Source organism: Rattus norvegicus, chromosome 3, assembly GCF_021556685.1.
Source record: "Rattus norvegicus strain SHRSP/BbbUtx chromosome 3, alternate assembly SHRSP_T2T, whole genome shotgun sequence".
NCBI lineage: Eukaryota > Metazoa > Chordata > Mammalia > Rodentia > Muridae > Rattus > Rattus norvegicus.
The window spans coordinates 44138240-44164769 of record NC_141536.1 but is presented as its reverse complement, the minus strand read 5'-3'; the positions used below and the strand labels follow the sequence as shown (position 1 = coordinate 44164769).

General features: G+C 43.1%; 1 protein-coding gene across 1 annotated transcript in view; it reads left to right on the top strand.

Moving 5' to 3' along the window:
* Positions 1–26530, top strand: part of Pla2r1 (phospholipase A2 receptor 1) — a 129910-nt gene that overhangs the window by 39204 nt on the left and 64176 nt on the right. The window contains 6 exon segments of the mRNA NM_001100837.1: positions 3683–3796; positions 4114–4254; positions 15162–15356; positions 17206–17363; positions 21661–21759; positions 24900–25012. Of these exon segments, the coding sequence (NP_001094307.1) occupies positions 3683–3796; positions 4114–4254; positions 15162–15356; positions 17206–17363; positions 21661–21759; positions 24900–25012 (820 nt within the window).

Sequence of the window (26530 nt, the reverse complement as noted above, 5' to 3'; positions counted from 1 at the left end):
AGAGTAACTTGGGGAGGAGAGGTTTACAGATCTATTTCCTTGTACACTTCCAGGGAATAGCTAGTCATCACTAGGGGAAGTCAGGGTAGAAACTCAAGGACAGAACTGAAGCACAGGCCCCAGAGGAGTGCTGCTTCCTGGCTTTGCTTACCCTGCTCTCAGATACTGCTGAAGACCATCAGCTCAGGGGTGCCACCACCTAGTGTGGACTGGACCCTTCCACATCAAGGATGAATCAAGAAAATGCACCACAGACTTGCCTATGGACAGTCTGATGAAAGAATTTCCTCAGTTGAGATCTTCCTCTTTGCAGATGACCCTAGCTTGGGTCAGGTTGATAACCACAACAGACAAACAGAACCTAGCCAGTAGTATCTACAGAGATCGGTACAGTCTAAAAACCCAAGGTGCCTGTGCAGAACAAGGTACTATCCAGTAACTCAAGAAGTGATTTAGCCTCTTGACTTTCAGCTTTCCCCTCTAGGAAGTGGGAATAATGAAGTAGCTACTGGGCGGTATACAGTGTATCTTACAATGCAGGACAAGCCTTAGGAAAGTGTCTGGCCTGCATAACAAAGGGTATGGACTGACCACTATAACTGACCATTATAAAGTGTGCAGACTTTATAATCTGCTTCTTTAATTTACCATGTGTGCGTGTGTGTGTGTGTGTGTGTATGTGTGTATGTGAGTATGTATATGAGTGTGTGTGTATGAGTGTGTGTATGAGTAAATGTGTGTATGTATAAGTGTGTGTAAGAATGTGTGTGAGTGTGTATATGAGTGTGTGTGTATGAGTGTGTGTGTATGTGTGTGTATGTGTGTGTATGTGTGTGTGTTATATGTGTGGCATATGTACATGATTGTGCAGATGCAGATGTCCCTGCATACACAGTTGGAGGGCAGAGCATGATGGCGGGTGTCTTTCTGTATTCCTCTCTGCCTTATTCTCCTGAGACAGTCTTCCACTGAACCAACATGTCACAGGTTCAGCTAGGCTAGCTGGCCAGTGAGCTCCTGGAGTCTTCCTATATTTACCCCAAAATGTTGAGATCACAGGCATTACCAGTCATATCCAGCTTTTGATGTGGGCCGGGAATGTGACTTCAGGCCCACGTGTTTGCAGAATGGGCACTCTTACTGGGCCATCTTTCCCACCTACATCTCTAGTTTTAATTCTTACCGAGTAGTGTAACTTGTAGTAACAGATCTGTCTGCCTTTGGAGTAGGCAGATAAAATTACTTCGATATTTGTTTATCGCTGTGGCTGACCATTCCCACACATAGGTATGTGCCGTGTCCCAGTTATTTTATCTGCATTCATGGAATGAGACTCACTGGGTGGTGAAAGGGGCAGACTTGAGCTTTACAAAGCCAAAGGCATCTTCCAGAAGGACTGAGATAAACAGATGCACAGTGCCTGCTCGGTCCTCCCTCCACAGTTCTGCCCAAGTGGGGGATTCTTGTCAAAACTAATTTGAATGAATCTTATTGGAGTAAAATGACAATTTCCCAAATCATTACTAATGTGTAATGAGTCTTGTGCAAAAGCTTGCGCACCATTTATGAATTGCAGTCGTTATCTGTCTTAACTGCCATGGTTTCCCACGGGAGAATTTGTACCTATTCATCAAGCTTGAATAGCAATTTTAAAAAGTAAGATATGCCAATGGCTTTTATTTAAACATTTCAATTCTATAATTAGGCTTTCAGGATTGTTTGGGAAAATAGAAGTCTATTCATAAAGACAGAAACCGTCCTAACCAACGTAGTTTTAGTGGTGAGACGAGTCTAACGTCTCCTGTTAGTCACCAAAATTGTGAGGTAAAGAATTATCTAGGCTGTCATAAATGACAAGAAACACACAGAAGAATTTAGTCCTGAGTTTGTGTTCATGTGTTAAGGGTAAACTTAGTTATAATGGTAAATAAACTAGGGGAGGGGGCTGGCTGATCGTTTGTTTGTTGTCTGGTTGGGTGATTTTGTTTGTTTGTTTCTGTGTGCACACTTTCAAACACTAATTACAAATTGGGAGATTTCCTTAATGTGTTTTAGCAAGCACAACTGCATGGTTCTGAGTACATAGAGTAATTCTAAGAATAACTAACATTTGAATTAGGCTATTTACAATATCACTTCTCCATGTCCTGTCAATGAGTCTTCCAATCCACCCCAAACTTATGGGAAGGTTAACTGACTTAAGCCCACCATCAGGAAGAGACTGGATATAATGCCAAAAAAACCTTGGATTTGGAGTTCATATACAATATGTTCTACTTAGTGTTAAAGCACCTTCTGTCTTTTTTTTTCTTGGGAAGTGTCTGGCCTCCTGGAACTTTCACTGTTGTATCTGTTGTATTGAAATGTCCGGTTGTTGAGGACAAGCAACAGATTTACACGTCCTTATGCGGCCTTACACTGAGGCCTTGCCCTGATAATCACATAACCTAGGGTCCAAACTGAGGAGCTTGGGAGAATGAAGGAACTTTATTAATTACTAATTATTTACTGTTTTGAAACAACAGGAAGGAAGCCCAGACACTTACTCTCTGTATATAACCTGCCTTAGCTTCAGGCTAGGTCTCTGAACTTAGAAAGAGGCCAGACAGCCAGACACAGACACACAGACACACAGACACACACACACACACACACACACACACACACACAGAGAGATCGAGGGGGAGCAGAGAGAGAGAGAGAGAGAGACAAAGAGAGAAAGAAACAACGCAGTTCGAGATAGAATGATAAAGAGAGAGGTAAGGAGAAAGGAAGAGAAGGAAAGGAAGGGAATGGGTGGATTATTTGAAGCACATGAATCAGAAGAAACTGGTGCTCTCCTATACAGAAGACATGTCAAAACAGCAGTATCTGAGAGGGCCACAAAATTAGCCATTTTCACTAAAAGTCATTGACTTGGGTTTTTCCTCCTACCCCAGTTTTATTGTACACGTAGTACAGGTTCACACTGGAAAAAAAAACTTTTTCAACTAAGGCACACTAAAAGAAAAACCATAATCTATGGTTTCGATGGGCCCATTGTTCTGTGCAACACATTAGTCACGTTTATTTACAGTATCAGTTGAAGAGACATGGTTGGATTAACTGGGGAGATGCTGCAGTGCCAGGTTTACAAGCAGGGACCATAGAACCACAAAATCCTCTTCTCACAAGTGTGGGCCCCCAGGCTGGATCCCCTACAACCCCCACCCCCACCCCCACTGAGGCCTCAGAACACTGGGCTTTTGCACTACGATGCTTTTCTTTAGACAGCTCTGCTTGGGCTTCAGTTCACCCCAGTGTGAGCACTTGCTTCCGTTCACCCTTTGGGCGTGGCCATGGTCTCTGCCTCCATCTAAAACCGGAAGTGTGTGAGCTGGAGGAAATGGGAGAGCCTCCTATTCTGAACAGCACCTTCCGATAGACCAGAGCTGAGCTTTACTTATGGTGTCAGTGGGTCTTCGGGAACTGGGTGTGTGACTTCAGATGGCAGAACTCCTCTGTGTCTCACAGAAACTCCGGCATGGGGGTCGTGACATCTGTTTCTATCATAGTCTGGCATTACCTATGGTTTGTGACACCGAGAAATAGCAGTTCAAGAAAGCAGCGGAACATTGAGTTTGGCTTTCTTTTGGTGTTGTCTCTTTGCTCTTCGGTTGAAACGCCGTGATTTTCTTTTCAGAGGAGTTGAGCCGGGTAGCTAAAGAAGTGTGGACTGGTTTGAATCAGCTGGATGAGATGGCTGGCTGGCAGTGGTCTGATGGGACACCACTCAGCTACCTGAACTGGAGCCAAGGTACCGGCCGCACCTTACTTACCTTCAACACACTGGGGTCTGCTGCAGACTTAGACGTCGCAGTCCTGTAATAATATCTTATTCTGAGAGTGGTTAATTTTTACCCCCTTGGGTCAGGTTCTCCTGGGTTACCCGAGCCAGCCTAGACCTCTCAGTCCTTCTGCCTTGACCTCTCAAGTGCAGGTCTGGTCAGGTCTAGACTCAAACTTCAAAATCACAGGTCATCATAGTGAGTGTCCTGTAGGGGGCGCTACTGAGGCAAAGAGAAGGGTTACCGTCTGTGCTCAAACTGCATTTCTGTGTGTACTGATTTCCAGAGGTCACTGCTGGGCCATTTGTGGAGTATCATTGTGGAACCCTGAAAGTTGCCTCAGCTACCTGGAGAAGCATGGACTGCGAGTCTACCTTGCCTTATATATGCAAACGGCATCTAAACCACACTGCCGAGGACATCCTGCGTAAGTGCTCCTTCAGTCGTCCTTTGGTTGTTGGCATGTCCCCTCCACCCCTTAAAATTCCTCTATTCTTGCAAATAATTCATAATTAGGACTTGGAAAACTCAAGTTTATGGCTATATGAATAAAAAATGTTTAAATGACTCCTGCCATCCTAAAGTATCATGACGACCACAAATGCATTCATTCGAAGCCAGAGCACAATGGCGTGAGCCAAATCAACATTTCTGTCCTTTCTGTTTAGAGGCTGTCACCCTTCATCATTCCACATTAGAAAACCTAAGTATGCTTTCTTTTATAGTTTTGAGTTTTATTTGTGGGATTTCCTCAAACTCTGTACTTTTTGTTATGTTGATTTTCTTTGTTTTTCTTTTTAACACAATAATTGTACATAATTATGGAGTGCAATGTGCTTTGATCCATATGTGTTGTGCAATGATCAGCGAATCCATCGCTTCAAACATTATCATTTCTTTGCGGGGAGACCGTTCCAACATCTCTCTTAAAGCTATTTCAACCGAACAATGCACTGTTTAGACTCTTGTCACCCGGTATGCAACAGAACTCCAGACCTCTCCTGCAGTATTTCATGTTTCTACCACATTTCAAATTTCATTTTAGTAATGTGCTCTCCCCCACTAAAATAACAAACAAAATTTGGGTTATAATTAAAACAAATAATACCTAGCTATAATCTAGTATAATCTAATCATTTTCACTGGTTGTTATGCATCTGTGTATATGAGTGTGTACTGACATATGTGTTGACAGTGTCCAGTGTATGTATGTTACAAGTTGTATGCATGTGGTGTATGTGCACATGTGTATGGGTGTTCATACCCATGTGAATCTACTGAGGCCAGAGGACTGGAGGCATCCTGCTTTCCCGCTCTCTGCCTCTTTCCCCTGAGACTGGGTCTCTTATTGAACCTGGAGATAGACTGGTGGGCAGAAAGCCTCAACAACCCTCTCTCTGCCGTCCTTTCCCACACGAGGATTATAGGCACATGCCTGACTTTTTACATGGGTTCTGGGGATTTGAACTCGCATACTCCGGCTTGCACAGCAATCATTCTTACCCACTGAGCCATTTCCCCAGCCCTAATTTTATCCATTTCTAATGTCTGTTACCTCATTTAGTGGGAATTGCTATCAAAATAACAGCAAAACCAACTTTTAAAGAATTATTACAAGGAAAATTAGAAACAGCCAATCATAATTTGTAAACATTACCTCTGCCACTTATGTTCTTACTGTTTTTCCCCTCCAATGGCAGCTGACGCCACCAATACTGGAGAACTGGGCATAGTGGGAGAGAGGGGAAAAAATCCAGTCATGGGATTTCTCCATTATTTCAAGTATTTGCTAAAATCGCTTTTGGCTACTATGGAGGTTTACATTCTGTTTTGTTTCTTTCTTCTTTATTTCTCCATTTCTTCTTTTATCCTTCATTTATTTTTTGTTCTCTCTCTCCCTCCCTCACTCTCCCTCTCTGCCTCCCTCCCTCTCTCCCTCTCCCACTCCCTCTCCCTCTCTCTCTCTCCCTCTCTCCCTCTCCCTCTCTCTCTCCCTCTCTTCCTCTGCCTCTCTCTCCCTCTCCCTCTCCCTCTCCCTCTCCCTCTCCCTCTTCCTCTCCCTCTCTCTCTCCCCTGTCACCTGTATTTTTTTCTGTTTGCCTTGCTGGTCACATCAGTGGATCTAGTTAATGAGTTGGTCCGATAATTTACTCCAGTAGGTTCACACTGTGTTTCTGAGCTGCCAGGAATCTTTTTTGCTAAATGACACATTAAAAAAATAATAAAATGTTAATGTGTTCATAGGGTACAGAATCGATGAATATGTGAAAGTACCGATTGTTAATTTCAATCAGGTTAAGTATACCTGTGACCCCAAATGTTAATCTTGAGTGAAAACCTGCGTGCTTGTCTCCAGTTTCTGAATGCTCAACTCATCACTGTCCCCTCATAGTAGCCTCTCCTCACCCCTACTCAGGCTCTCACTCCCATCACTCTCCTCCTCCATCTACAAAATGATGACAAGTTAAAATCATGACGTCACAAATCCAGAAAAAACATCATTACATTCCACATGTGAACGAGAACATGCGGTCTATGTCTCTCTGTGCCTGGCTTAATTTACCTATCATAATGATCTAGGTCCACCCATGATGTCCAAACGTCAGGGTTTTACTCCTAGGACCGGATAATATTTCATCGAATATATTATGCGTGGTGGGTGTAAATACCTCACATCTTTTTATTCATCTGTTTGCTGAGTGACACTTCGGTTGTTTCTGTTCTTGACTGTTGTAAATAATGCTAGATCACTGCTCTAGAGGAGATGGGGCCTGGGAGAATGGACCTGATAAACGAGTGGACTAAAGTCTCAAGCAAAAGCCAATGTATTCAAAGCCTCAGACAATTTATACTCTGAGGGTTAAGAAAGGTCAACCAAGTAATTTCTCATTAGTCAAGCTGTATATAATTAATCACAGACACAAGCCACACATGGCAAAAACATGTTTTTCAGTGGAGGCATAGGAAGGATAGTTGACTGAATAATGAACAGCCAATAAGCGATAATGAGTAATCTGAGGTAAACTCATTCCTCTCTGCTACACCCGGGACGGGTACGGAATACTTTCCAGGAGCAATTCCATGTTTTGAAGAAATTGAGGTCACAAGACTTTTGTCTTATTTTCTTGAGGCTTTCTCACAAGCATTCAAAATTCTCCTCACCGTTCTCAGACCATCTTCCGACAACGCTATGATGGGCAGAGAAGGACAGCTGTTCTTTTGAAGTACTAATTTCATTTCATACATAAACATATGTAGAAGCTTTTTAGTTTCACAATACCCATTTGCCTGACATTACTTTTAATTGCTGTGCTTTGGAAACTTCTTGTTCAAAGGAGCCTCGCTCGTTTCAATATCCTGAAGTACTTGCCCTTTTCTTCAAACAGTTCCATAATTTAAGGTCTTTATGTAAGTTATGAACTCATTTTTATTTTTTTTTTTGCAAATGCTGAACATGGTCTATTTTTACTTTTTCATTTATGGGTACCCCGTTTCTCCGGCACTATTTATTGAAAAGACTTCTCTTTGTTCGATCTGTGTTCTTCTAACTCTCACTGAAGATCATTTGCTGCAATGCTTGAGCTCACTTCTCAGTTCTTTATCCTGATCCACTGGTCAATGAGCCTGTCTTTACGCCAATTTCATACTCTTTCGAATATTAGAGTTTTGTAGCATGTTCCAGAGTTAAATTTTGTTCTCTTCACCTAGGGTGGTTGTCTTAGTTGGGGTTTCACGGCTGCAAAGGGACAACATGACCAAGGTAACTCTTATAAAGGAAAACACTTAATTGGGGCTGGCTTACAGTTTCAGAGGTTCAGTCCATTATCATTATGGTGGGAACCATGGCAAATGCGTTGGTGGAGGAGCAAAGAGTTCTACATCTTGGTCTGAAGGCAACCAGGAGGAAGCTCTGTCTTCTGTACTGGGTGGAACTTGAGAACCAGGAGACCTCAAGCCTGCCTTCACAGTGACATACTTCCTCCAACAAGGCCACACCTCCTAATAATGCCACTTCCCATGGGCCAAGCATATTCAGACTATCACATTTCACTCCCCGGCCCCCATAGGCTTGTTCAAACACATTTAGTCCAACTTCAAAAGTCCCCATAGTCTATCACAGTCTCAACAATGTTTTAAAGTCCAAAGTTCAAAGACCCTTCCACGATTCATGCAATCTCTTAACTCCAATCCCCTATAAAATCAAAATCAAAAACCAATCCACATACTTCCAACATCACAGGATATACAGTTCCATTCCAAATGTCACAGTGAGGAAATACTGGACCAAAGCAAGACAGAAAAACCAGCTGGGCACACTTGAAAACTGCATCTCCATGTCGGACATCAATGCGTTCTCCAGATCTCCAACTCTTTTCAACTTTGTTGACAGCAACAAACTTCTTCCTCTTGGGCTGGTTCCGCTCCCTGTTATCAGATTTCCTTGGCAAGTGTCCTGCAGCTCAGAACTCACTTCTCTATCTGTAGCACTCTAGACTCTGACTAACTCTGACTAGACTCTGACTGCTGCTGTTATTCTTGGTGGTTACGCCCATGGTACTGTCATCTCCGATCCATTGAGGTCTTCCGCTGCAACTAGGCTTCATCCAAAAGCCTCTTATAGGCTTTCTTGATGGTGTCAAACCTCAATTTCTTTGGATGACCCTTTGAGTACTGACCTGTCAGCTACAGCTGAGGCTACAACCTTCACCGATAGCTTTCTTGGTCTCTCACAGTGCCAAACCTCAGTTACTCTCCATGACCCCATCATGCCTTCAAAACCAGTTCCATCTAGGTGATTCTTACACATTCTTACACAAAAGTCCAGATGCCAACATGATGTCTATATCTGGAACATATCTTCTTTGTGCTCTCAGAAAACACCACAGGAATTCACCCGTGATGCTTGAAACTGCATCTCTATGATGTCAGCCTGCTCTTCAGATCTCCAGCTCTTTTTATCTTTGTTGATGGCAACAAACTTTTTCCTCTTGGGCCAGTTTCACTCCCCACTAGCAGATTTCCTTAGCAGATATCCCGCAGCTGGTCTTTTCTTAACTACCACTAATTTCCTACCTCCATCTAACCAGCATCAATTGTCGCAGTAACCCCTTCTACTCTTGACTCTAAAGCCGGTGGCACATGGCCGAAGTTGCCGAGTTCTGCTGTTCACTGGGGCTGAAATATGGCTCCCTTGATCTATTATATCTTTACCAACTTTTTGTTTTCAGCGGTTTCCTTCACTGCCTAAGCTTGGCTGTCCTGGAACCTGCTCTGTATACTGACCTTGAACTCAAAGATCTTCGTGTCTCCTGAATGCTGGGATTAAAGGCATGTGCCACCATGCCTGGACCAAAGCCTGTCTTTACTTTTCACAAGATCTTTACAAGTTCTATATTGTAGTTCTTTTCAGATATACTCAACTTGACAACTGAGAATAGCCATCAAAACCCATTCCTTGTCCATTTGACACATAATAATATCTCTTTATATCCAAATGAAAACAATAACCAGGTAATAGTAACACCTCGCATAATATAAGCATCTCTTGTTCAACTACAAACAATAAACTTAGCTGGTAGGATCTTGTGCCAAGGTCACCACTGTCTTAATTCCATTCAATATCCTTGAATACATAATTTAGCTCCATTCCTCTTCCTGGTGCCCCTTTACTCTTTAAATCATTCACTTCGTATTTTCCTTTTTAAGCTTGTTATGCTTGATCAGTTTGTTACACTTAATCCAAAATGTTCTTCACAAGAGTGAACCCCAGTACAGAATCTATGATAGGCTTTTTTTGAGATTTCCTTTGCCAGTGCAATTAATCTAAATTTCTTCATTTTAGCGTCAGCAGACTCCTTCATACATATCACAGGAATGATCTCTAGGCAACATACTAAAATTCTTCTCCTCTGAAACCTCTTGAGCCAAGACCCCAAAGTTCAAGTCACCCTCAGCATCCTGTCTTCCGTTTTCCTACTAGTTTGGACTGTTAAACCCTGCTTAAAGCATTACACTGCTTTCCAAAGTCCCCAAATCCACATTCCTTCAAACAAAAGCATGGCCATGTCTATCACAGCAATACCAGTCCTTGGTACCAACTTCTGTCTTAGTTAGGGTTTCATTGCTGTAAAAGGACAACATGACCAATGTAACTCTCATAAAGAAAAACGTTTAATCGGAGCTGGCTTACAGTTTCAGAGGTTCAGTCCATTATCATCACGGTGGGAAGCATGGCATCATTCAAGCAGATATGGTGCTGGAGGAGCAAAGAATTCTACATCTTGATCTGAGGGCAGTCAGGAGGAGACTGTCTCCCAAAGGCAGCCAGCAGAAGGGTCTCTCTTCTGTACTGGGCAGAGCTTGAGCATCAGAAGACCCCCAAAGCCCACCCATACAGTGACACACTTCCTCCAACAAGGCCACATCTATTCTTACAAGGCCGTACCTCCTAACAGTGCCACTTTCCATGGGCCAACCATTTTCAAACCACCACAGCAGTTTTTTTTTTTAAAGATTTATTTATTATATATAAGTACACTGTAGTTGTCTTCAGACACACTAGAAGAGGGCATCAGATCTCATTACAGATGGTTGTGAGCCACCATGTGGTTGCTGGGATTTGAACTCAGGACCTTTGGAAGAGCAGTCACTGCTCTTAACCACTGAGCCATCTCTCCAGCCCCACCACAGCAGTTTTTAAAGCAATTTATGATTCCAGACAAAAATTAAGCCTTGCCTTTTTTAGTTCTGTGGAAAAATATCATTAGTATTTTGTTAGAAACTGCACTGATATTGCAAATTACTTTGGGTACTGTGAACACTTTGACAATAATGATTTTTTTTTTCAATCCATGCATAGTGAATAAATAGCCTTTCAATTTTTATAATCTCCTTGTTTTTTTTTTCACTGTTTTATAAACTTCATTACAGAGATCTTTTTCAACTCATTGGTCAAATATATTCCTTGGAATTTTCTACTTTTCAGTTATTGTAAACAGGTTTTATTTCTCTATCAGATAATATACCATCAACAATATAGCGGCAGTCCTGACTGTTTTTGTTATTGTTTTTGTGTTTTTCATGACAGGGTTTGTCTGTGTAATAGCTCTAGCTATCCTGGACCTCACTCTGTCCTCACTCTGTAGACCATTCTGGCCTTGAACCCGCAGAGAACCTCCTACCTCTGCCTCTTGAGTGCTGGGATTAAAGGTGTGAGCTACCACACCAGACCAAACAGTCCTTACTTCTGACGTGTTATAAATAATTCAGTTATATTTCTAATAGATTTCTGTGGGGTTGGTGGTGTCTCTGCATATATATAAGATGATGGCATCTACAAATAATGACAATTTTAAGCACTCTTTTCTGTTTGAATGCTTTTCACTTTTTCTTTTGCCTGATTGCTCTGGTGAGCACTTCAGGAACTGCTGGACAAAAGTAGTGAAGATGGGCTCCCTTGTAACAGAACTCAAGGAGAAAGCTTTCAGCTTTTCTCTGTTCGGTTTACACTATGAAGCATTTTTTTAAAGCAATGAAGGATTTCTGGGTTCAACCCTAATCATCATATATACCAAAAGGCAGAAGCAGGAGGATCAGAGCTTCAGGTCATCCGTGGCAGGAGCTCCAGGCTAGCCTAGACTACATGAGACCCTATATTTAGCAAGACCACCAGTAATAACATTTCATAATACTCCTGAATGTAGAGTAGATGGAGGAAACAGAGAAAGGGAATAAAAACATTGCCCAAAATAGAAAAACTTTCAAGAGCAAAATTTGATGAATATGTGGAAGGAAATAAAAGAAGAAAGCTTGAAAGTACAGGGACGTTTGGAAGAGACAATACTGAAATCACGGGAAAAAGAGAAGCTTCAGGGCCACTGCCTTCTGGCTCCCCAGAAACTGGCCACTGCCAGTTATAAGCATGCAGGGGTTGGGCGGCTGAACCCGAGGACTCTTGCTGTTCTGTCAGTTTTGTTGTTGCTGAAGCTGGATTGGACAAGTATTGTCCGCCCAATTCTCTTCATAATGAGGGTTTTCCTTCTCTGTAATACCAGTGGCCTCTGCTGGCCACACTTACCTTTGTGTTCTATGACTTGGGTAAATGTTCTCACCCTCCTCAGACTCCTAGTGATATCCCCTGGGGTGGCTGATCTGATGGTTGTCCCCCAGATGCAATGGAGAATGTGGGACACTACCATAGTATTAGGATGAGTACAGGCAGAAAACCCATCTTCATACTCAAGACGTTTTAAGTAATGGCTTAGTTCCTTTTCTACCCCATGACAAAATACCATGAACAAGGCAACTTATACAATAATGCATTGAATTAGGTTTGCAGTCACTGGGTTAGAGCCTCTGATGGCCATGCAAAGATATGGCAGCGGGAGCGGCTGAGAGTTCTTGATCCACAAGTAGGAAGCAGAAAGGGCATACTGAGACCAATAGGAGGCTTTTGAAACTTCAGAGCCTACCCCCAATGACATACCTCCTCCAACAAAGCCACACCTCCTAGTTCTTCCCAAACAGTTCCACCAAGTGGGGACCAAGCATAAATTCTATAAGGGTCATTCTCATTCAAACCACCACAGTGTTAGTGAGCCTGCTGAAGGGATGGTATGGTGGGTATCACACACACACACACACACACACACACACACACACACACACACACACACCTTCTGGACTTCAGAATTCTCAGCCTCTACCCTGATGACTCACAGAGGGTGGCTTCAGAACTCAGAGCTGTCAAACTGCAGCTTTCACAAAGGTAGCCCTTAGTCTTACCATCTTACCCAGAAGTGCCAATGTCTTCTTTTCCATCTCTGGTTTTATCTGAACTTCCCCGTCCTCCCCTTAGTCTGGCTAAGGGTTTGTCTATTGCGTTCGGAGAATTGTACCTTATTTCAGTGGCCTTTTGTAATTCATAATCTCCATGTCATTCGTTCCTACTCTGATCTTTATTACTCTTTCCCTCTGCTAATTTGGAGTTTGGTTTGTTCCTATTTTGCTGACTGACCCCTTGAGGTGCAGCAAGGGAATGGGTGTGACGCTGAGTTTCTCAGCCGTTTAGTAGAGGATCACTATATACTGCTGGGTTTGCCTGAGCCCATATGCATTTCACATGTTGTATCTCTATTGGCACCTGTTTCAAAAGAATTTTTAAAATTTCTTCTTTGATTCATTGCCTGTTCAAAAGCAAATCGTTTAATTTCCGTGAGTAAGTATAGCTTCCTCTTTCTCATTTTTGAATTCTGATTTTATTGCATTGTGTTGAAAAAAAAATAGTTGATGTGATTTCAGTTTTTATTGTCAATTTGTCGAGGCTTGTCTTGTGGCCAGGCACATTATCTGTCACGGAGAATAATTAAATTGTAAATTAGGCAGCTGTTGGAATGTAGATGTCCGTAGGGCCCTTTGGCCAGGGGTGCAATTTGACTTTGTGGTTTCCTGGTTAGCTTGCAGTGTGGACAGTCTGGATATCAGTAAATATGAGGTACGGACTCCCAACTACTAATGTGCTGAAGTCTCTCTCTTCCCTTAAGTCTGCCAGTGTTTGCCTTGTGTATATTTTAGAGCCTAATGAGCTTTTCTATCAAGCAGCTGTTTTAGTTCCCGTGGACGCTTTCCCAGACTGATTACTAGCTAGTCCACTTCTAGAACCTTCTTTTGACTACCAGATGCAGGCATGGTTTCCTGAAACCTTCCAATACTTACTTACTGTTATGCAACTGTCAAAGGACTGGTTATCTTACTCCTCCTAATCTAGTTTTGTTTGTGCCAGTCTTTCTAGAAATGCTAATCTGGATGCCTGTTCACTCTGAGCGATTAGTCACCAGATAATGCTCAAGTCCAATTTGCTAAGAACTTGGTTTTGGTACACTGTCACTCTTATTAGGCGGCAATCCAAGTCAGCTTTTACCCAAGGTAGTTAGTATGTTGTTCAAAAAGAACTGAGAGTATCTAGAGAGAGAAGTCTGTCCCCACAAGCCTTTCCCTGGAGCCTGGTACACCCAGAGGCATCACTCATTGCCAGACACTGAGGGATTCTGCCCAGTTCTGAACAGAGCCATCAAAAATCCACCTAAGCCATAGCGATGCCACCAGGCTGTGCTCCAATAGGAAGCTCTGTGCTTGCTTTCCCTCTGCGCCCTAGCAGAGGGCGTCCAGATCTCTGCCTTGGCCTCCTGAAGTTGAAAGGCCAGTATTGCTACAGCCAGCTTCCTGGCCAAATGCAAGACTCAGCCCACAGTTAATAGCTTTGTGGTAGGAGTTGCTCTGCGTGGCACTGGGTTTCACCATGGGAGCCCTGGTGCTGGGTCTCAAATCTAAGACTACACTTAATCCGCTCTTTCTCCCCTAAGTAACAGGAGTCTGTGCTGTGGGACTTGGAGGTGGGGAAGGGATAAAAGACTTGACCAGACCCCTCCCCTTCCTGCTTTCTTCACCACCTTTCCATTTGGTTATTCTAATGAGGGCCTCTGGAGCATCCTGTCTGCTATTCTTAGCTCTTCTGAAGAAGGTCTGGTGGAAATCAAGGGGAAAGTTTTGTTTTTTATTGCTGGAGAGTGGGAATTGAACCACAGCCTGTATGTTAGACCAGCCCTCAACCAGCCCCCAAACAGCGCGTCACTCAGCCTGTCAGGGTTCCACCTGGCAGGCTGTGACACTGCTCCCATCTCAGAAACTCCTCATTTAACTTTTTTCTTACATTGAGAGAGAAGTTTACAAGAGTGTTTTTGTTGTTGTTCATTTGTTTCGCTTAGTTTGATAACCATTAATAATATCCACATGTTCTCACATCCTCTGGGGATGATTCCATTGATGACAGTGTCCGAAAGGTAGTTTTGAAAGAATGGCATCTCAAAAAGTAATGAAATCATACCTAACCAAACGAATAGATACCTGGGACACCTGATCCAGAGCTCGCATCCATCCAGCGTGACATCAGATTCCACAGTGACCTGTAGAATCCTTGAAATACCATTTAAATTATGTTTCATAACAGCCCTTTTATAATCTAAAAACATTTTAAAGTAGGCAGACAGGTTTCATTCTCTTTCTCTCCCTTCCTCCTCCCTCCCCCCTTTATTTTTGTATGTATGTATTTACATATGTATGTATACTGTGTTTGCCTAGTACACCTATGTAGCCCAAAAAAAGTGTTCCAGATCCTCTGGAACTGGAGTTACAGGTGTTTGTAAACCACTGTGTGGGTGCTCAGATTTGATTTTGTGTTTCACTTAGAAAAGTCATCACGATGCTGGCTATGTAAAGGGTATTGAGTAACATTGGAAGTAATTGTGCAAATGCTGTCCTTTGTGTTGGTTTATAAAGAAAAGGACTCCTGGAAATACCATACCACTCACTGTGACCCTGGCTGGACTCCCTTCAATCGTAAATGCTACAAACTTAAGAAAGAGAAAAGGACTTGGCAGGAGGCTCTGCACTCTTGCCAGTCTGATGACAGCATGTTGATGGATGTCACTTCCCTAGCTGAGGTGGAGTTGCTTGTAAACCTCCTTGGGGATGGTGAGTACCAAAGACCTTTGCCTCAAGACCTGTGAAATAGTATAAGTAGCTACTTTTTAATTAGAGTTGAAAAGAAATTAATTAAACCATTTTAAAGTGATAATTTATGGTATATATACTAATATATATGGAATGCACATAGTCAAAGTTTCTAAAAATTATCCAGAAACACAGTTCTCTGGGTTTTTATGAGTCACATATCCAGAAGCGATGTGATATATTTACATTTGCCAATAGGATTAGATTTTTTTTTTTTTTTTTGGCCCAACCACAATTGATGCTCACACAACCCAACCCATACGCCTAAGCCTCAGGAGATTTTAAGGAAGAAGAAACAGAAAGATTCAGTGAACCAGGATGCCTGCTTAGATGTGGCATCTTACAGACATGATAGGAAAGTGGCACCCACGAAACCTTAACAAGGTAGCTGACTGAACAAGATCTGTGTAATGACAGCGCCAGGTGACACGCCAACGTAGATAGGGCAAACCTCACAAGATCCTACCCCTAGATCAAGAGCCATAACCATACAGAGAGAGGAAGGATCAGTTTTCTTCAGAGATGAGAGGTTATTCCCAGATGGTCAGCCCTAGACACATGTGCATACAAGCAACACTAAATGGGCTCAGTATATGTACATGTATATGTATACATGTAACAAAATACTTAAGAGATCATGGATTTGAGAGGGAGTACAGTGGGACACAGAATGGATGGAGAGAAGGGGGTAGAAATGATGTAAACATAACACTCACATTATTTGTATTAAATTCTCAAAATAAAAAAAGAATAAGAAGAATCTTAAGGGGTAGAAGTCATAAAGCCATTCCTTAGAACATCTATCCAAACCCTAAACCCATAAATCAGCTTACGACTGCTGGATAGCCACAGTGTGCTGTGCTCTCCTGAAGGTAGTTTCTTAGGTAAATAATTTAACTTCACGTGGCGTGGTAGTTTTCTGGCTGTGTGTCATTCTCAAGGTTCCAGGCTCCCAAGCCTTTCCCTTCCATTCTTCAGAGCAAGCCAGCCCTGGCCCCGTGTCCTACATTAAACATCGAGCTTCCCAAAAAATCCTTGAAATTGTGGCTTCATTTTCCAGTGTTTTAAAAATAAAAAACAAAACCGAAAATATCCCTAGGCTCTAGCTGGTGACCTTTGCAATGTTAGGTTTTAGTTTGCAAACAGGAATACTTCTAGGTCATTTCCCCTAATCCTTTGCATTTGGGATTAAGAGAATCCTGCAGTGTCCCCTGTATCAACAGGGACACTTGAAGCCTCTCTGCTACCTAATGCTTCTCACTGCATCCATGGGGCTGTGGGGCTTAATTTGTATTTCTGGTGACCCCACTGTTCGGTGTAGGCCTTGGGGAGATTCTGAAGGAGAGAGAGAGAGAGAGAGAGAGAGAGAGAGAGAACACAAAAGCTACACCACAGCTAAAAGAGTTTTAGTGGTAGTGGTAGTGATGATTTTAATGTTCCCCTTCCAAAATCCAATTAACCTCTTAATTTTCCTTTTCTCTAGGCAAAAGCAAAACTAGATCTTTCAGGTCACTTTGCCCATAGTGAAGAAGCCCACATTCTGGAGTCCCAGAACTCTGACTTGCTCTGGCCAGTGCTTGCTTTTGGTTTAGCTCACATCCCATCTCCCTTAGAAGACCTATGTTGAGCAAACCTGGATATTAGGGAAGGGGAGAGGTCTGCACAGGTATTTCATAGTGAGATTCAAGCAAGATTCGTCTCATAAAGAAATAAAAACAATCACATGTGAATGGGTGTAGCTCACTAATAACCTGCACGTGCCTCACAAAGAAGCAAGCGGTATCTTCTAATCTCCACTGATTTCCTACAGAAAATGCATCGGAAACATGGATTGGTTTGAGTAGCAATAAAATTCCAGTTTCCTTCGCATGGTCCAGTGGCTCCTCTGTCATCTTCACTAACTGGTACCTTCTCGAGCCTCGAATTCTTCCAAACAGAAGACAACTGTGTGTCTCAGCAGATCAATCTGTAAGTTGATCCATTTGATCAGTGGTGAGTTTTGTGGCACGGATGCTGAGATCCATCTATACCAGGGACTTGTTGTCTTGGTTGAGACCAAGAGAGGCAGTTCCTGCTCTTCGTGGGCCTTCCATGCCTGTTCCATGCACATGGTAACAGCTGCGATCATTGCTCTGAGGAAAGAAAGGCAAAGCTGTGGTTAGACCGGGAGCTTCAGTCAGGAAAGGGGTGGGAAACCTCTCTGAACAGATGGTGCTTAAGTCAGGACTTCAAAGAAGCAATAACCCTTACACTACAGAGGAAAGTCATTCTAAGAAAAACACAAAGGTAGGCAAAACCCTAGAGAGACCATTGCTGCCTCCTCTCCGAATACCCGGCTGGCACACTTCGGTCTGAAGGTCGGTGAAGATCGCCATCTTCAGTAACCAAACACATGGCTGTTGGTAAGGAGGTGACAGGACATGGGACAAAGGGAGCATAAAAATACTGGCTTATATACCAAGGTCTATGAGCCATCAGAGTGCTTCAAGGACATGGTAGGGAAACCTGACTTGAAAATAACTGGTAGTAATGCACAGAATGTATTGGAGAGGACAGAACAGAAACAGAGAGAGTATTTGGTGGCTATTCCATGGCTGACCTAGGGTAGTAACTACGGCAAGAAGAGAAAGGATTCATAACGTCTCAAATACCAAGATTCATTGCTAACTAAATTGGATGCGGAGGGTCAGAGACAGGGTTGGTTTTTTAGTTTTTTGTTTGTTTGGTTGTTTGTTTGTTTGTTTGGTTGGTTGGTTGATTGGGGTTTTTTTCTCCTTGAATGAACACCACTTTGGTAGACAGTGGTGGAGTAGACCATCCTGCTGGAGAAATGGGAAGAGGAAGACTGGGGGGTTACACTGTACAGTGGTAGTTTTAAAGCTTCCTTAGCTTATAAACAGGGATCCTCTTTTGAAGACTGTGGATCAATGACAAATCTCATGTGACCGCTGGCAACCTTAGCATTAACTCACTCTTGGGTACCCATCTCCCCTTTATCTGGGACATCAGATTTTGCAGAAGTAGCTTTAGTCCGAACCACCTGAACAGTTTATTAAACATTTGAAACAAATAGCCTCTCTCTGCTCAAACAGCTGTGCGAGAACTGACTGGGTTTAAGGAGGCTCTGGGATTTGATGGGTGTCCTCATTCTTTCTAGCCATAGGATGTGGTGTTAAGTCGTCCCCGCCCCACCAAGAAATCCTCATTAAATGCTACTTCAGTAGCAAAATCATTGTACCAACCCAACACGAAAAATTCAAAGCACTTACTTTTGTGACAGGTTTTGCTTTTGTATCTTTTGAGACTTGCAGAAACATGTGCACTCCTAATTACACATGCTACCAGTGTGCGTCTGAGTGGCATTTGGGGAGGAAGCAGCAGCAACCCCTTTAGATGTCTGTCATGGATGTCATCCTGCTGAAACCTAGCACGGTTTCGGGGGTTGTTGTTTGAGTTAGAGGCTCTGAGATATTTAAGATGACCTTCGTTTCCTATTGCGTATTGGTTATTTCACTCACCATATTTATAGAGAGAAAGCTAGAACTTGATAGGGATTGTTTTAATTAGTGTATATTCACTTACACAGTAGTGGGTTTATCATGACTCCTTGTTCAAGCATATCATGTGACCGTATCAGACCACATTACCCTGTCCTCTCCTTCCCCCTAACACTAGTCTTCTCCCTTTTCCCCAACAGTCCCCATTTTGTGAGTGTGTGCATGAGAGTGGGAGCGAGTGTGTGTGTGTGTGTGTGTGTGTGTGTGAATGAATGTGTGTGTGAGTATATGTGTGCGAGAGTGTGAGTGTGTAAGTGTATGTGAGAATGTGAATGTATGAGTGTGTGTGAGAGTGTGAGTATGAGTGTGTATGTGAATGTGAGTATGAGAGTGTGTGAATGTGTGTGAGTGTATGTATGTGGGTGTGTATGTGTGAATGTGTGTGTATGTATATATGTGAGTGTGTGTATATATGTGAGTTTGCATGTGAATGTGTGTATGTATGTAAGTGTGTATGTGAGTGTATGTGAATGTGTGAGTGTGTGTATATATGTATGTGAGTGTATATGTGTGAGTGTGTGAGTGTGAGTGTGTAAAACCTAGGTTCTACATAAGAGAGGCACATGGGATAGTTGTCCTTATGTCTGGGTTATTTTAATTGTCCTCTCTAATTCCTGAATTTTAAGAAATTAATTTTAAGAAAAGAAGGACAGATATTGATATTTGTGCTGCCTGTTTGTTTGTTTGTTTGTTTGTCAACTTGACACAAGCTGGAGTCATCTGAGATGAGGGAACTTGAATTAAGAAAATGCCTCCGTAGTTGTAGGGCATTTTCTTAATCAGTGATTGATGGAGAAGGACCCAGCCCATTGTAGGTGAGGCCATCCCTGGGCAGGTCGTCCTGGGCTCTATAAGAAAGCAGGCTGTGCAAGCCATGGGGAGCAAGCCAGTGAGTAGCACCCCTCCATGGCCTCTGCATCAGCTCCTGCTTCGAAGCCCCTGCCCTGTTGAGTTCCTGTCCTGGCTTCCTTTGGTGATGAGCAGTCATGTGGAAGTGTGAGCTGAATAAACCCTTTCCTCCTTAAATTGCTTTTGGTCATGGTGTTTCATCACAGTAATAGTAACCCTGACTAAGACAATACTGATGCATGGGTCAGAACAGTCATGCTCTGAGAGATTTTGCAGCACCTCCTCTCTTTTGCGGCTTATAAGCTCCTTAAACAGTAAGCATATGGAACACTGAAATTAGCATTTACCTCCATCAAGTAGATCTCGGTATGAATATACTTATTCTTATATCAATAAGTAATTACTATCACTAACTTTACATAAATCTCTCTGACACCTGACTTTGAAGGTAAGAGCTATTCATTCACACATCCCCCCAGCAGCTACGAAGCACCTGGGACTGCCTGACACTGTCCTATAGCAGACAGTGATTTCCCTGGCAGGTTCCATAGAGAGGCAGAACTCTTCTCTGAAGAGTGAAGATGCCGGCCCTGGTGTAGTATCCCCTGAAGGCAATCAAAGGACTCAGTATCCCCCTAAAATCCTGAACATCAAGGTCGTCTGGGAAAACAGTATTTTGGTCTGTTCACTATTTTATTATTATCAGTAAAGGATCTGAGAAAAGCTTTAGACTAGTGGTTCTCAACCTTCCTAATGCTGTGACCATTTAATATAGTTCCTCACGTTGAGGTGACCCCCAACCATAAAATTATTTTTGTTTGCTACTTCATAACTGTCATTTGACTTCTATTATAAAATATAATGTAAATTTATGCTATGCAGGACGTCTGATATGTAGCCCCCCCACCAAGGGGTCATGACATGGGAACCACTGATTTAGGCAGGAATTAGAAGACCTAAAGGTGTCTGAAGGGGAAGCTGGGGTTCATCGAGGAGAGGCCTCCACAAGTATAAAGTACTTACTCCACAAACATGAGCACCCGAGTTCCCATCCCTCGCACACATGTAAAGACACAGGCATGGTGCCATCTGTGTAACCCCAGCAGTGGGGAGGAAGGAGACAGGCAGCTCCTGAGAGCTCACTGGCAAGTCAGCCTAGCCAAATGGTCAGCTCAGGTTCAATGAGAGACCATGCCTCAAAAAAATAAGGAGAAAAGCATTAGAGAATGCCACTCAATGTCAGTTTCTGGTTTACACTCGTGCATATGCACCCAGAACCCCAACATACACATATCTGCATACACATGAACATGTACATTCACCCTATATACACCAAAAAACAAAAAAGAAGGAAGGGAGGGAGGGAAAGAGGGAGCAAGAAGGGAGAGAGAGAAGGAAGTTGGGCCTGGGCATGTCTATAATTCTAGCCCTTACACTTAGGAAGCCAAGGCAGGAAGATTGCTAGACTGAAGCGAATCTAGGCTGTCCAGCCTGGAACTGCATAATAAGACCTACTCTCAAAAGTTAAAAATATTTGATTAATTAAAGAGGAAGCTTAGTGAAGAAGGGCATTGGAGTTGAACATGAACTTTGACCCTGAGGACAGGTCATGGTGGTTTTTGGGTATTCTCAGCACCGACCAAATTCCTTCCTCTCTTGGGTCCACCCGGGTCTGGACAGCACTCAAACTGCCACAGGCAGGGAGCAACTACCATACCTTTGTGTGTACATGAAGGGTTCTGTAACACCATCCACTGGGAGCACTTGCTATTCACAGCTCTGCTCATGACTGACTAACGTTACCACTCAGCGCCCTGTCCAGAGTCTACACATTCATCCTGTGACACTTTTCCCTTTAGGACGGACGCTGGAAAGTGAAAGGTTGTAAAGAAACACTCCCTTACATTTGTAAGAAAGCAGGACAAGTCCTTGAGGATGAGGACTCCGGATGTCAAGCGGTGAGTATGCTGATTCCTGCCATGGGGCGCGGGGACTACAGAACTAGCACAATGTGCCCACCATGGAGTAAAGCAGCCCCGCTTCTCAGTGAGACTTTTCCCCTTCAGATCTCCTCTGGAGGTATAGAATGCTTCTCAACCCTCAGAAGGACATGTTTTACTGTGCTCTGTAACCTAAAACTACTTTTTTTTTTTTACAAAGATAAAGCTGTAAATGAACCCATCATTCTCTATAAAAACAACGGCGATCACGTGATGCCCCATCTCACACATCACGTGATGCCTCTTCGCATGCTCGGTTCTCCCAGTTCTTAAGTGGGGTGCCTGGGAGTGTGGATACTTTCTTCAGAGGCAGAGTTCGAGGTTCTGCTGCCAGGATCTTGCCACCCTTTTGCCCTTCTCAGTCTTAAGTGTTGGCAATGATACAGCAATGCGCTCATAAAGTATATAGTTCTCAGGAAACGGATGGTAAGGCTGTGTTTGGTGCAACTGGCACGGTGTTTTTACATACTTTAAATTAAAACTATCGCTTTAGCTTTAAATCTAAAAGCTAAAAAGGTTTCAAGTTTCTTTAATGCATATGGATTTTGCATAAAGTTTTATAACTGTCAGTTTTACTCTCTTAGAACCCTGTCCATTTCTCTCTCTCTCTCTCTCTCTCTCTCTCTCTCTCTCTCTCTCTCTCATTTTCTAATCCACATATTTGTAGTCCAACTAAGGAGTGATCCATTTCAACAGAAGCTGCATTTTCCTCATTAATCAATATGTATACACATGAGTGACCCCACACACTCCAGCCAGACAGTACCCATGCCTTAGGCAACACAGCACCAGACATTCTATCTAAAGACACAGTTCCTGAACACAGACCTAAAATCTACCTTTCTGTGCCTTCCAAGGCAAGCCGGCGGGATTGTGAGAGAACAGCTCAAACAACTGCTGTGTCCTTTGAACTCTGCTCTGCTCACTCTTCTCAGCAAGCAGCCCCGGTATTTAAAGATTCCATGTCCAGAGATAACGCTTGCATTTTATGGGAAATTTCCCATTCATTTTATTTTGTATCAGTTTAGGAATCTGCCCCGCCCCCTTGTTGCAATAAAACTTGCTAAGTGATTGGTACATGTAGAATGAATTTATAAAATGAGTCCTGAAGCCAGGAATGTACTATGATTCTAATACTCAAGAAGTTATGGAAGATCATGAATTTGAGACCAGCCTGAACTCTATACAAGTTCCAGGCCAGCCTGGCTACACAATAAAACCCATCTAAAAACCAAAACAACATTTTTTTAAAGTATTGATTATCTCAAAGGCAAAACAGTGATGTTTATTTCCCACTGAGTCACTTTGGGGTATTGGGCAGTATGGGCAATGCTTCTAGCTTATTAGCTGAGAACTACTATTAAATAAGAAACACTTTGTCAGAAAGGTCAACGATCAGTCATTCTTCCTCCTGTCCCTCCAGGGACAACCCAGTGGGACCTGAGGAGATCGGTCTGAAGCTTTTACATTGAGGCCCCAGAACAGAGCGACGGGAGAAAAGCAGAGTAGACCATGGGTGAATGGAGGAGCTCTGTGGCTGCCTTGTTTCCTGGGGTGTATTTTCGTTTTTAACTGAACTAGCCAATTTCTAAAGTGTTCTGCAGTTAACCACAGAACTAAGATCTTTTCCAAGAAATATCCTAGAGCTCATCTTGTGTCTGATCAAAAGCTGGCGATCACTGGTGAGGCACAAAATGGCGAGTGTTTAAACTGGCCAGGAAGCAAACATGGACAGACAGAGTCATGTGACTTGGTAGTGTAGGAAGCAGAAGGGAAGTCGGGTGTGCTAGAATGGATGAATGAATGAATGAATGAATGAATGAATGAATGGCCACTTTGCTATATGATTTTAAGGAAGAGACCCACCCTACTTCACTCCCACCGCTAGCCGACAGAGCTACAAATTGTCATCTTTAAGTCCCCAAACTTACATTCTTATTCCCCCAAAGGACATCCACTTAATTTGAGGGAAAAAAAATCTTAGCCGTATATGTTTATGTCTCTGTATTAGGGAGCTCTTGTCTGCTTGGAAGCATTATCATCCAAATAAGACCATCCTGGAGGCTGGGGATGGAGCTCATTTGCAAAGGACTTGCCAAGTGTGCCAAGACTCCTAGGTTCCACCCACAGCATGGGGGGGATAAAAGACAACAACAACAGAAGCTAAAACAAAAAACAAAATAAACAAAAAAATCCCAGTTACTTTACCTGGGCTCAATGGCTCTTGTAGTTTAACTCCCAGGAGGTTAAGGCAGAAGGTTCACAAGTTCCAGGATAACCTGGGCAACTTAGCAGGTGCCAGGTTAGACAAAGGTGGGCTACTGTGACTCAAAACAACAGCAGCAACGAAAAAGTACCCCAGATTAGAGAAGAACTAGGTAGAACTTCAGTACAGGCCCAGCTAGTCAACTGGTTAGTGATTCTCCTTAAGTCCTGAGGAACCCAAAAACCGCTGTTGTGAAACCAAAATGAAAACTCCATCACACTCCGAACTACCTCCAGGCTTCACTGCTCCTCCGAGGTTTCTTCTTCTACTCAAGATCTCTCCTGCATTTTCTCCTTTGCTCCTTGGGACAGCCATAAACATTACCCTTACCCCTCAGTTCACAGATGAGAAAACTAGATGTGGAGAGATTATGTCTCTTCAAATGCATGCATCATTTATAAAGTAGTAGAATGGGGAACCCAGAATTCAAACCGGTGAGCAGCCTCCCTCCATGGTCAATATTGTGTTTTAACCCAAACACCACAGCCGTGTGAAAGAAATTCTGTGAGCCTAAGAAAGAATGGTGGCTCTCGAGTGAGTATCCCCTTCTCGATTTGTTTGTTTTTTGCAGTGTTTCCCCTTTATTTTCAGTTGTGTTTGTTTTTAAGGTGCTTGTATTTTTTTTGAAACTAGTAATTAAATTAATTTGTAAACTAGTTAATTAAATATAGACGGGGCTGGGACCAGTGGCAATTCCGGACAAACAGAATGCTGTGGAAAAAAATCTGAGTCAGGAAAGAAAGCAGAGCAGGTGGGAAGGAGGGAGGGTCTCTCGGCGTTTAACTAAGACGCCTTGCGTCCTTAGTTTCCCTATTTTGTTTTTCCCCCCAAGGGCTGGGAAAGACACGGCAAGTATTGTTACAAAATCGACACAGTCCTGAGAAGCTTTGAGCAGGCTTCCGGTGGTTATTACTGTCCTCCCGCCCTCCTAACCATCACCAGCCGGTAAGTGCAAACTCTCTGAGCTGCCCGCTTTGGCAGGGGTTGTGCAGTGGTGAGCATCTGTGGGCAGGGCTCGCCCACATCGTCATCGTGTGTGCAGTAGAATAGTAACTGATTTTGAGTGTTCATGGAGAAGAGTTGAGATCTGGCGTTATTTCTAACTTGACTTTTTTTTTTTAAACGATGAACATTAAAGCTTAAGGTGGCTTTTACCTTTCCAAGAACGTTCGCTGGTTATCTAGTTTGTTTAACACAGACAGGTGTATGTGGGCTGTCTTCGGTTTGTAATGAGAAGAGAATGTCATTGAACAACACTTTTAAGTGTAATGGTTAGAAGTAGTCGTGGTTTGTTTCACAGAAGAGGAAATGTAAGGAAATTGAAGGGGCAGGCAAATGCTTCTCAGGGGGTTTTATTTAAACTTAGATGGCTCTGTACTGGGCTGTCTCCCTGATGCTGAGAGACTATGCCTGTTTTTCCTATTTAAAATTCGAAGCATGTTACAAATGGGTAAAGAATAAATACAAAATGTCATAACAAAGATGGGTCCACAGCAATGCCCGGGACTCTGAGGGCTGGGAGACCAACTCTTCCAGGCCTAAGAGCATGGGTAGAATTCTTCAGTGATCCCATGGGAAACTATATCAGCAAAGTGGGCCATTTTGAGTTCAAGGTCAACCTGGTCTACACAGTGAATTCCAAGCTAGCCAAAGCTACATTTGAGACTCTGTCTCAAAATAAACACGCATGCACTCAAAATAAACACGCATGCCACGCACGCACGTGCTTACCCTCCCTACTTTGGAAGTCCACATTCACAGCTATTTTCATGACCTTTCCCTGGGAAAGAGACTGACACCCAGAAGAGTGGACCAGCAGGCGGTGTTTGATGGGCTGAGGGGCCCTCACTGGAGCACAGCAAAAGCTAGCTAGATTTTGGTGCTATTTCTAGTTTCTCCCTTTCTCCCTCCCAGACACAGTTTCCAGGCAGAAGGAGCCTCTCTCTCCTCATCTCCCCAAAGCTCCAAAAGCACTTGGGGTCACAAGTCTCGAATTGGACATTATAGAAGCCTGCCCAATGAGACTAGCTTCCTTCGTTAATTATAATTTCACTGAAAACCAGAGGTCTAATTGTTTCATCGTAATATCTCGGTTTTCTTTTCTGTTGAATATTCACTGAGTGTCTGTCACTGTAACTCAAATTTCTTCCCCTGGGGAGATGTAAACAAGGGCTACCCCTTTCCCTAAGGTTCCAATCACAAATTGAGGCACAATCTGCTGACGGACCCTCTGGGAAGCCAATGAGCTTATATAGCTTTCTTCCACAGCATAGGTTATTTACTGGAACCTGGAATATTCCTTCACCAACAGACCACTCCTGGAAATCCCTTGCCCAGCAGGGAAGAGGGCTCCCTTTTTAGAGCCTCCTCCCCACTCAGTCTTTCCAGACCTAAATTATCAGGCAGTATGGAACAGCTAATACTTAGACGAGGGTCTTGTGACCCTACTCACCCTTCTTTACA